At 49.0% G+C, this 12255-nt stretch overlaps 1 protein-coding gene across 1 annotated transcript in view; it reads right to left on the reverse strand.

The window, feature by feature from the left end:
• PSD2 (pleckstrin and Sec7 domain containing 2) overlaps positions 1 to 12255 on the reverse strand; it is a 100170-nt gene that overhangs the window by 4750 nt on the left and 83165 nt on the right. Inside the window, exons 11-12 of the mRNA XM_065409306.1 lie at positions 2342 to 2499; positions 877 to 1021 (exon numbers count right to left, since the gene is read on the reverse strand). Of these exons, the coding sequence (XP_065265378.1) occupies positions 877 to 1021; positions 2342 to 2499 (303 nt within the window). The remainder of the gene's footprint in view (positions 1 to 876; positions 1022 to 2341; positions 2500 to 12255) is intronic.

Raw genomic sequence — 12255 nt, forward strand, 5'->3', positions numbered from 1 at the left:
GGGTCTTTCTTCCAGATGCCATTCCCACAAGAGGCAGAGACGACTTCTGCTTGCTGCATGGATTGCCAATCACAGGACAGCCAAGAAAGCTGCCTGAAAAGTAACCAGATAACCACTCCTGGCTGCACTTTACAAAAAAAGGAACCAATTACTAGGCATTGAGGGCCCAATCTGGCTCCACTGAAATCCACGGGCGTTTCGCCATGGAGGTCAATGGGAATAGGGTTGTGCCCTTTGCCCCTGGAAATGGTGAGAAATTGGGAAACGCACCGAGCAATGGGAGACACACTCTCTGAGAAGAAGGAAGGATTTGGGGGCCAGAACAACCAGCCAGCAGGTTGAGTGTTTTCCTTGAATATGGCCATGTGCGCCAGTGGGCTATTGGGTCAGCATTTAGTAACAACAGGATACTGCGCTACCCGAACACATGCCCTCTGGGTATCTTATTCCTGCTCTGGGGTGGAACAAAGTGTGCAATGCATGACTGGCTGAGCACATACGCATACCCAGGTTTTCATGAGACCGTGCCCACTCTAACCACGTCCACTGCCCTTCCAGCCTCTATAGACTTAGGCAGGCACCTTTCAGTGTATGCAGGTTGATCCAGCAGTGGCATACAGGTGCGCACATTTGGAGCCAGGATCAGACCCTGTGATTTGCCATGGTGTGTGACTGGCCTTCAATCTCAGCCCTGCAGATAGGTGGGTGTGACTCACAGGATAGCGTTTATCTGTTAATCGCATGAAGGCTGGGTATGAACCTGAAACAAGCAGCTGATCTATCCTGGCCACATTCAAAAGCATACCCGGCAGCTCCCAAAATCTCATGCTCAGCACTGACCTGCTTTCCAGCCCCTCCCCCTCGCGCATGCATTACCTGGCACAGCTTAGTCATTGAAGATGGCAAGAGGGGACGGCAGAATTTCTTCATGGAGCATATGGCAGCCGGGAAGGCGGGGGCAGAGAAAATGGCAGCCACTAGGTTTATTCTCAGTATCCAGGAGAGCATTTCTTCTTTGCTTCTGTGACGGGGAGAGAGAGTTTGTTTCTGTCACTGCGCTCAGCCCTGCGTGCATTAGGGTTGGTTCTAAGGCAGCCCGTTCTCATGCAGCCTTGCTTTGAAGCCCTGTCTTTCTGCGCACCTTGGATTTGTCTGGTTTGGAACCGAGCAAGTTACCAGCTAATTGGAACTGGTTCCTTATTGTCTACAGGATTGTCAGTTACATTTCCTTTTCCCCCTGTAAATTGTCCCAGTGAAGCAAGACACATTTGTAATTGAATTGGGCCTTAAGCATGGAATGTCCTGCCAAGCCATCCAAAAGTGCAAACCTAACAATGAGCTCTGCTGTGGACCCTGCCTCCTGCCAGGTGGGCATGCATCCCAGCGACTGTGTGCTGTCCATGGTAGCCGGGGGCGAAGCACAAGAGGGGCAGAGAAGTGCACCACATCCCAGACCCTTATCCCGATGCTGCAGTTCCCCAAGGCCTGATTCTGATCTCACTTGTACTGGTTTTATGCTGCTGTAACTGCAATGGGAGTTATGCCTGATTTGCACTAGTTTAACAGAGATTGGAATCAGGCTCCTGAGTCTGCACGATGGGTCGGAACCTCTGGCTTCTGTTCTGACTGGAAATACACTGTAAACAGCCTCATTCTCCCAGGCCTTGCTTCTGATCTCCCTTGTAGCAGTGTCAATCAGAATAATGCCATGGAAATCAGTGGAGTTACCCCAGTGTAGAACCAAGTAAGTGAGACCAGGATCAGGCATACAGCATTGTGGCCCTTCGCCTTTTGGTCCTGAAAGGAACCAGCAAGTGTGGAGGCTGGAGAAAATGGCCCCCCTACACAAATGGAAACAATACCAGAATAATGAACTGGCAAGGAGTTGGGGCCTAGTCAATAGCCCTGCATGTGACTGTGGGCTCAGCACAGGCCTCACCAGATCTGGGAACTGACAAGCCCAATGACTGGAGTGGGGGACTCATGTCCTACAACTCCAGGGCTAGGTCCTCCCTGAGCTCCTTACTCTGCTTCTGCTCAGTCTTTACGTGGCTAAACCTCATCTGAAGTCAGTGGAAGGGTCCTTAAGTCAGGGCTGAGGAACAGCTGAGTAAGGAGCTCAGGACCTGACTCCTACACATCAAGGATTGTCCACTACTTTGCACCATCATTTGCCCCTGTGGAAGGTGATTTAAAACACGACCATTCAATTTGATCCCTTATTACACCCCTAAAAATTGCCGGTGCCCAGAAATCAGCCTTGAGCCCCAGCTTGGTATTGTTCACATGAGGAATAAAATCAACCAAATGGGAGTCACCTGGGCTGCACTACGGTACTCACGGAGCTTGGAAGAGAAAAACTCTCCAGTCGGCTGTCTTCAGCTTGAGCACATTGGATTTTTTGCTGTAGTCAGAGGCTTTGGTGGCTAAGGCGTGGTGAACTCGGATGGCGTTTTTCAGATCCACTTCAGAGAGATCTTTGTCAGGTTTATATTCATCCTGTCACAAAGGAGCATTCATAGGATAATGACAACGCCGGCATCTGTGGGTTTCCTTAACAAACCTGCCCTTTTCTCTATCCTGTGCCATAATGACAGAGTACCGAGACCAGGAAAAGGCTCCCCTCTACAGTAAGTGCTGTGGTGATAACGCTAATAATTAACGACATTCTGCCACCTTCTTCCATCATTACATTCACCAGGAAAATGACAGGTGCCACATACCCACAGCCTACCAGAGAACGGACAATACGGGGTTACGTCCTGAAATCTTTATTCACGTGAGTAAAGCCCCTTGAAAGTGAACGGAACTGATTTTCAGCTGCTGTAAATTGGCTTCAGCGCATGGGCTTCTGGAGCTACACCGATTTACTCTAACAGAGAAGATCTGGCCCAATGGCTTACACTTTCCCTCACAATAGGAGGAAGCGCAGTATTAACCATTTGGAGCTAAAGGGATGTCTCCCTTCAGATGTGCATTGAGAGTCCCTGCACTAAGTTCAAACACAACCCAAGAAAGCTGACAGGAGGTCAGGTTTGAATTGCTTACCCTACCCTCTGGGTCTCTCTAAATATTAGCCCTGAGATGTTCCTGCCACTTTACTTGGCATGTTCCCGTGTAATCCAGTACAGGAGCCCTGGCAAATTGCAACAAGGTCATTGCACTCACATGGGGCTCAGAGAGTTTTCCCAAATGCAGATGATTTCAAAACTAATGAAAATAATCATAATAAATAATTAATAAATCCGCATTGCTGTTGCCACTTTTGTCCTCAGATCACACAGTGCCTTACAAAGATGAGAGATTAACCCCTGTGCATTTAAATTCCCCTTCAGTCCTCAAAATAAGGCTTATATGGACCTTAAGTGGTGCTGCTTGCCCTCTGCACAGGGATGAATTTCACCCTTTAATGCATTAAGTCCCACTCACAGTGCAGCCCCTTTAGACCACAGCTGTGCATGGCAACACTGCACAGCTGTTTAGGACAGGAAGTGAGGAAGTAAACGGTATCCAACTGAAACTGCAGGGAGTGTTCAGGAGGAAGAATGCAGTTACCCTGGCCGGAGTGTGGTAACCCCACTCTTCTTATGAGAACAGCCAGGAGATCTTGGATGACAGAGAAAAGAGATCGCGGTTTTATGACTCGACAAGAGATGACACCTCCAGCAGCACTGAGTCCCCAGCACTTTGCTGGGACACTGAATAAGAAAGAAAGGAGCCACCCTAATGAGTCAGCAGCACCCACAGCAGTGGTGCCCAAACTTTTCCTGTTACCCCTCCCCCTTACCAGTAATGGAATCTGTCCATGCCCCCCCCCATTACTGCACAGTTGGCTCAGAAGGTGGAGCTGGGGTGGAACAGGGGATGGGGAGGACCTGGGGCTAGAGGTGGAGCTGGCCTCGGGGCAGAGAGGGAATGAGAGTAGAGCTGGGTTGGAGGTGGAGCAGGGGGTGGAGCGGCGCTGAGGTTGAGGCCAGAGGTGGGATGGTGGAGGAGCCTTCTGTGGCTGGGGCCAGAGGTGGGCTGAGGGCGGAGTGGAGCTGAAGCTGGGGCTGGAGCAGGGCTGGGTGGCGGAGTGGGGGTGGGTGGCGCTCCCTCCCTACCCCCGAGGGCTGGCCTGGGCCCTGCCGTGTGCCCCCCTGAATGTTCCTTCGTTCCCCCTGGGGGGCACGCCCCACAGTTTGGGGCCCACTGACCTAGAGTATGATGTGCTCTTTACAGGTCTTCTATCTAATGTGACAGACCCAGACCAGTGGGGTACAGGAGTCTGGTAGAGGGCAAATATACTGGTCACTGGATGAGTAGTTTTCTGTTCCCTGAGTGACCAGAGCAGGGGCTGCACTAGAGGAATCAGGAACCTGCTAGAACCAGTTAAGGCAGGCAGGCTAATTAGGACACTTGGAGCCAATTAAGAAGAAGCTGCTAGAATCAATTAAGGCAGGGTAATCAGGGCACCTGGGTTTTAAAAGGAGCTCACTTTAGTTTGTGGTGCGAGTGTGAGGAGCTGGGAGCAAGAGGCGCAAGGAGCTGAGAGTGAGAGGGTGTGCTGCTGGAGGACTGAGGAGCACAAGCGTTATCAGACACCAGGAGGAAGGTCCTGTGGTGAGAATAAGGAAGGTGTTTGGAGGAGGCCATGGGGAAGTAGCCCAGGGAGTTGTAGCTGTCATGCAGCTGTTACAGGAGGCACTATAGACAGCTGCAGTCCACAGGGCCCTGGGCTGGAACCTGGAGTAGAGGGCGGGCCTGGGTTCCCCCCAAACCTCCCAATTGACCTGGACTGTGGGTTCTCCCAGAGGGGAAGGTCTCTTGGCTGTTCCCCAACCCACATGGTGAATCTCTGAGGCAAGAAAATCCGCCAATAAGCGCAGGACCCACCAAGATAGAGGAGGAACTTTGTCACACTAAGTACAGATCAAATCCACTTAGCTTGTGAGTGCTCATGGAATCACACACTGGGGTGTGGTTACAGGGAAGCTAAGGGGATGTCTACACTGCCGTTAGACACCCGTAGCTGGCCTGTGCCAGCTGACTTGGGCTTGCTGGCCTCGGGCTAAGGGGCTGTTTAATTGCAGTGTAGATGTTCAGGTTTGGGCTGCAGCCCCAACTTTGGGACCCTCCCATCTCGCAGGGTCCTAGAGCCCAGGCTCCAGCCCGAACCCACATCTAAACTGCAATTAAACAGCCCCTTAGCCCGAGCCCGAGTCAGCTGGCATGGGCCAGCTGAGGGTTTTTAATTACAGTGTAGACTTACCCTAGGAGAGAACAGGAAACACAGACAGATAAAAGGCAACATAAAGGAACAAAGGCCCAGATCCTCAAAAGCATTTAGATGCCTGTCTCCCATTGATTTCCGAAAAATAAACATCTGCTGAGTAGGGACATAAAGCTGACAGGTAATTTCCGACACTTAAAAACTCATTTTTGGTCCGTGTTAAACTACGGCTGTGAAACATGGACATTCAAACAATTGATAATAATGAAACTACAATCCATCCAGTTGTGGTGTTATAGACCGTGGATAGACCGTGTCACCAAGGGAAAAGTATTGGAGATGACTGGACTCAGCAAATGCTTGTCAGAGATCTTGTGAAAAGAAAAGTTCAGTGCACGGGGCACATTTTAAGGGGTTCAGTGTGCAACGTGTGATGAAGAGGTACTAGTGGCAGAAGAACAGGGGGCAGAAAAAGAAGATCTTGGATGGACAAAGTGGTATCCTGGGCGGATCAAAAGGACCATTCATCCACAAGGAAATTAGCAGAGGATTGCACAGAATGGGCTGCCATGGTTGTGACCTGCTAGTACTGGAGATGCCACACAAGAAGAACTCCCATTGATTTCAGCAGGAGCTATGTGCCTTTGAGGAGCCAGGCCTACGCACTCGGGAAGGCTAGTGAAGCACTGAGATTAGTTACCGAAGGAAGGGATGGTGCGAAGGTAGGATGGTGTGCATACAGCTGGCTTGGTGGGCCATATGCCCTCTACTTTAGGTGCCTGCATATCCTCTCTCCTCCACCCATAACAATACCTTTGAGTAAAAGCACTACCACCTGCTGGTTTTGCCATCACGCAGTTGCTGTAAATGGACATAGCTCAGTAAAGGCATTATTAAAAACTTGGCTTTGGGCACCGAGCCTGAAAACGCTTTCCACACGTGCTTACCATGTCAGGGGCACTGCTCCTGTGCTAAGAGTTGGGGGCAGATGTATGCATGGCCAGGCTCAGGGCCTTAGCTGGAAAAGGAGCTGCCAAGGCTCCATTGGTGGGTTCCATCTTTAAGGCCAGAAGGGACCCCCAGATCAGCTAGTCTGACCTCCTGTAGGTCACAGGGCTCTAAACAGCACCCCCAGACCGAGCTAACAATCAGATTGAGAGCACAGTATCACCGCCCTCAGGAGACTAAACTATTGTGCACCACAGGCAGAGAACAGGAGGGACCAAGGTGCACCCATGTGCGAGACTCCCTGCAATAGCAGGGAATTGATTAGGTGAGATAGAATCTATGGGCTGGTCCACACTAACCCCCCACTTCGAACTAAGATACGCAACTTCAGCTACGTGAATAACGTAGCTGAAGTCGAAGTATCTTAGTTCGAACTTACCGCGGGTCCACACGCGGCAGGCAGGCTCCCCCGTCAACTCCACGTACTCCTCTCACGGAGCAGGAGTACCGGCGTTGATGGCGAGCACTTCCGGGATCGATCCGGGATCGATTTATCGCGTCTAGACAAGACGCGATAAATCGATCCCAGAAGATCGATTGCTTACCGCCGGACCCGGAGGTAAGTATAGACGTACCCTAAATGATCCTGGCAAGTGACCCAGAGGCCCTATCTCTAGTGTCTCAAGGTGACTCTCATAACACATCACATTAGAGGCCAAAATATATTTTTCCCTAGCTCCCAGTGCTACCTATTTAACACGGGATGCGGAAATCAATTTGTGTTCTCTCTGCCACTGACATCATTGCCGTTCTGTGTTCAGAACCCAGCTGCTCTCCTATACCTGCATTGGCTTTGCAGGGCTAACAGGAGTACCAGCATCTTTGTGCCTGGGAAGTAGCAGCAGAGCCAGACAGTGAGCAGATGCCAGATGTGGAGTAAGCAAGGTCCATTAATACAGAGCTGTGTTTCTCACTGTAAAAGTGCCTGAAAGCTGCTTTTCTGAAGCAGTCAGCACAAAAACATCTGGTTTGAAATGCTGCTACGTGTATGAGCACATACACCACCAGGCCTCCTGTGATAAGATGCTAAAAAGAACCATGCCAAGAAAAGTCTGGCAGCAAATTCCTACCTTGAGGTGGCTGACTCCTTAAAGGTGAACCGCAAAGAAAATCTCAGTATTGCATCACATTGGGGCGGAAGGAGGGGGGGACCTGGCTGCATACTGCTGAATGGGATGCAATTTTGAGGGGCTTTTCCCTACAGAGGTGACTTAGTGTGTGGCATTTTGATTTTCTTCAAGAATTCTAACATCACAGCACATCATGGGGCTGGTCTAAAATGATTGCGGTTTTTCCACCCTGGGGATGCTGAAATCTCACGTAACAAACCATAGCCACATACATGCAGAGCTATGGTTGACAACAGGAATTGAATCCAGGACCCACAGCACCAAAAAGGCCAGTGTCTATGGTCTGAGCTAAAAGAGCACAGGTTTGCTCATAAGTACATTGTATTTTGTTATAGGAAGGGGTACAGCTGATCAGGAACTTTCTGTCACTATGATTTTCCAATGGAAAATGCAGTGTCTCCAAAATTGAAATTTTTTGTGGGAAATTTTGCTGAATTCCATGGGAAGTTTTGCAGAAAAAAAATTTTCTGTCAGGAAAATCTAAATGAAATATTTTGTTTAGGGTCAGTTTGACCTGAATTGGAATATTTTTAAATGAATTTAACCAGAAAGGCTTCCTTTTAAATTAGATACTACAACTTTCAGGTACTATGGTGATAAGCATGGTATACGAACCTGCATAGAACAGAAATCAGTGAAAAAAATTAAACTGCATTTCTCTAGTGCATTGCTTTATTGGAGTTGTCATTTGGGCCCCCATTGTCTCTGATGAGCAAGGCTGCCGGGAAGATTACACCTCTCACAACGCAATGTGGACCCAACTGCCCAGTCTGCCAGGCAGACAACCAGAGTGAGACATGACCACACACATGAGGCCAATGTATTATATATACATTTCCATGAACTTCAAAAGGTCCCAGGAGCTACCCAAGTGTTCAAACCTTTTGGGTCTGTAAAACTGGGCTGGGAATCTCACAAGAGCAGGATCTCTAGTGAGATTTCCAGTAGGGCTGGAAATATGGCAAGAATAACTTCTTTGGTAGTATATTGACACCTCTGCTTCCAGTCCCGGCAGAGACAAGTGACAATGAAATATAGTGTGTGTGTGGGCGGGGGAAGGAGGGGACGGCGCGTCAAAGGGATAATCTTAAAACGAAAGTGCGACTCTGTTCTGAAAAGGGACCGTAGCATGAATGTCATTGGCTTCCACATTTATTGCCTCTCACTGATTTCAGCATCAGATGTGCTTACTTCACAAGTCAAAAGATAGTTTTTCCTACTGCTGGCCCTGGGGTTTGAGTGTCAAGCTAGGTCATTTCTGGCTTGTGCATCATCATTGATGGTAGGTTCTGCATTTGAAAGTTAGGGCCAGATCCTGCCAAGTTACTTGCATGTATTAGCTCTTTGGGGCCACTCTTTGTTACACATGTGTAAAGCAGCAAGCGCAACAGGGCCCTGATCCCTGATTGGGGTATATAGATACCATCACAACAATAATAAAAATTGATACTAATGGAGTCCCACTGAAGTCACAGGGTCTCCATGTAACCCTAAATATACACATAGTCTTATGTCTTTGTAGGACTGGCTAAGTAATAGACAATTTTGTCAGTGATGCATGAGGGAGAATAGAATGCAACTCTGTCTCCCATAGCTCTGCTGGCTCTATACAACGAAGAGGAGTAATGTGCAATACAGGTTTATTTATGGAGACCAAATCTGACTCAGCATGAATTGGACAAGGTTTGTAAGATGCCATGTTCACACAGACACTGTCTAGAGTTGGACCACACAATAATCCCGATTCACCAAACCCCTACACTTCTGTTTGACCTTAAACACAAATGCAATCCCATCCCAGTTCAACAAAGCACTTAAGCCCTGATCCAAAGCCCACTGAAATCAATGGAAAGACTCTCATTGACGTCAATGAAGTCAGGCCCTTAATCACATTTTGAACTTGGATTTAAGGTTAAGCATGTGCTTAATTGCTTTGCTGAACCAAGGCCTGTAAGTCCAAAAACTTAGTAGCAATCAAAATGTTTTCAATCAGTGTTTTTATTTAAATTTCAGTGAAAATTGATTGATATTCAGATCGAACTATTCCTTGCAGCATTTGTAGGACTTTCACGCCAACATTCGTGTTGGTTGGTGCATCATCATCAGTGTTGTTGTTGTAGCTGTGGTAGCACCTTTTTCTTGCAATTTCATGCTTCCCTTTTTGCAGTTGTGCTTTAGTTACAATTTCCAGCCATACAGCCAATCTTACACTGAAAACAAGCTGAAATGCCAGTATTTTTCACTTCCAAAATGACCTAGTTTTTGTTTGGAAACTGGCTTTTTCCTCAATGAAAACTAGGCCAAGTGTTGGTGAGAATATCTCTGAACTTCAGCAACCTTTTCTGTTAGAATGGGGTCACTTTCAAGTTTTAAATGTCCCCAGACACTTGAATGATGAGGAGTTTATTTCATTTTATCCTAAATATTTTCCGGGCCTTTCTTTTGTGGGAATGAACTTCAGGGTATCTTGTAGTTTATCTCATCCACTTTCCCTTTCCCTATTCTATTCAGAATCTATTAAAATGCTTTAGAAAGACAAGGTGGGTGAGGTAATACCTGTAATTGGACCAAATTCTGTTGGTGAAAGATTCAGGCTTACCCAGAATTCTTCTTCAGGTCTGCATAAGCTCAAAAACTTGTCTCTCTTTCACCAACAGAAGTTGATCCAATAAAAGCTATTACCTCACCCACCTTGTCCCTCTAATATCCTGGGAACACCACAGCTACAACAACTCATTGGCTCACATTCTCCGCTGTGCCAGTTTCTGCTGGGCGTAGCTGAGGATGGTGTTGGGAGCCTGGGACCATCAGGGAATCAGCCAGCCATTCCCCTTTGTCCTGGTACACTCCCTACAGAAACTCCACATCTGCTGGGACTCCAACACGGGAATCCCTCATTTGGAAGATCCTGCCAGCTTTTTGGCCCCTTTGCTCCATCTGAGGAGCTGGATAGGAGGAGAGAATCAGGCCTGTTGAGCCTGATTCTGCTCTCTCACACAGTGATGAAAGTCAGGAATAACTCCAGTGTGAGGCCAGAATCAGGTGGTGTTATTATGGAGATGTAGCTCAGAGAGAAAAGGGACAAGGGCTTTTCGTGATCCAATCTACTGATGGGGTGTGGAGAGGCTTCCCACTGGCTAAGGCCAGGGCCGGCTTTAGGACCTGCAGGGCCCGATTCAAATACCCGGCGGCGGTCTGGGTCTTTGGCGGCACTTTGGCGGCGGGGGGTCCGCTCCGCGTCTTCCGCAGCACTGAAGGACCCCCCGCCGCCGAAATGCCGCCGAAGACCCGGAGCAGACCCCCCCCCCACTGCCGAAATGCCGCCGAAGACTAGGAGCGGACCCCTCGCCGCCGAAGTGCCGCCAAAGACCCGGAGTGGACCCCCCGCCGCTGAAGTGCCGCCAAAGACCCGGAGCGGACCGCCGCCGGGTGAGTAAAAAAAATTAAAAATTTAAAAAGGCGCGGGGCCCTCTTAGGCGTGGGGCACGATTCCAGGGAATTGGTGGAATCTGCCTAAAGCCGGCCCTGGCTAAGGCTCTGAGAGTACGTCTACACAGCAACCCCCCTCCCGCAGCAGCTAGTCTCAGAGTCCAGGTCAACTAACCTGGGCTCACACTGCAGGGCTAAAAATAGCACTATAGACATTTGGGCTCGGGCTGAGCCTGCGGGACCCTCCCCCCTTGCCCGTGTCTCAGAGCCTGGACTCTCTCATCTCTCCACACAAGCCCGAGTCAGGTGTCCAAGGAGCTGAGACTTGCTGCCGTGGCTCTGTTTTTGCTGTGTAGACATACCCAGCAGCTCATCTCTGCCCTGGCTCTCCCATGCTGGGAACAGGATTCGTGCCTCCTGGGCTAGGTTTCCTGAAGTAATGCCCAGCTTGCTGATTCTGGGGCTTAGAGGAGTTTTACTTACCCTCCAGCCTGCTCTTACCCTTTTGCAAGGAGTTTGAAAACTCGCCCTTTTAAACATGCTCAGTACCATATTAGCACGAGGGAGCACCTCTGTAAGCTGACTGCCCACCTGTACAGGCATCGGGCAATTACCGAGGGAGCGCCCCCTCTCCTGCCTAGGCCAGATCACCAGATCCACTCTCAGGTGGAAGGGCTGCAGGATCAGGCCCTCTGGACGATCCCCAAACAAGCAGCTCTTCAAAGCAGTCCTACATAATAACACTTAGCTCTTCACACACAGCCATAAATCCTCTCAACACCCCTGTGAGTGAGGTAATTATGGCTTATTATCCCCATTTTACAGTGGTGAAATTACTTGCCAAAGGCCATACAGTGAGTCAGCAGCACGGCAGGGATTAGAGCTCAGGAGCTCTACGCTTGTTCCTCAAGACCCGCTAAGGGATCCAGAAATTGCTTCTCCAAACTATGCTCGGACGTGCCAATCCAGCAATTAACAAGAGGGAGTCAACAACATGTGCCATCACTGCACCATTAGGTGCATTGCTTCAATCTATCTATCTATCTATCTATCTATCTATCTATCTATCTATCTATCTATCTATCTATCTATCTATCTATGACAAGGTGAGGGATGTAATCTCTTTGGTTGGACCAAGTTCTGGTGATGAAAGAGGCAAGCTTTTGAGCAACACATAGTTCTTCAGGTCTGGGGTAGCTCGAAAGCATGTCTCTTCTATCCACAGAAGCTGGTCCAATAAAAGAGATTACCTCCCCAACCTTGGCTTTCTCCTAACTGTGAACAACATGGCAACAACAACTCTGAAAACAACAAGGGAGGGTGTGTGTCTCTCTCTCTCATTACCGTACTAACTGCACACCAGGGTCCAATGGGACTCTCTGTTCTTAGTATCTCATACGCAGGACCAGATCCCTGCTCCCTGGCCCAGCTCCTTTGTGCTGCGAGAGTGGAGTGAGCAGCTGGGGCTTGTCATTG

Source organism: Emys orbicularis, chromosome 8, assembly GCF_028017835.1.
Source record: "Emys orbicularis isolate rEmyOrb1 chromosome 8, rEmyOrb1.hap1, whole genome shotgun sequence".
NCBI lineage: Eukaryota > Metazoa > Chordata > Testudines > Emydidae > Emys > Emys orbicularis.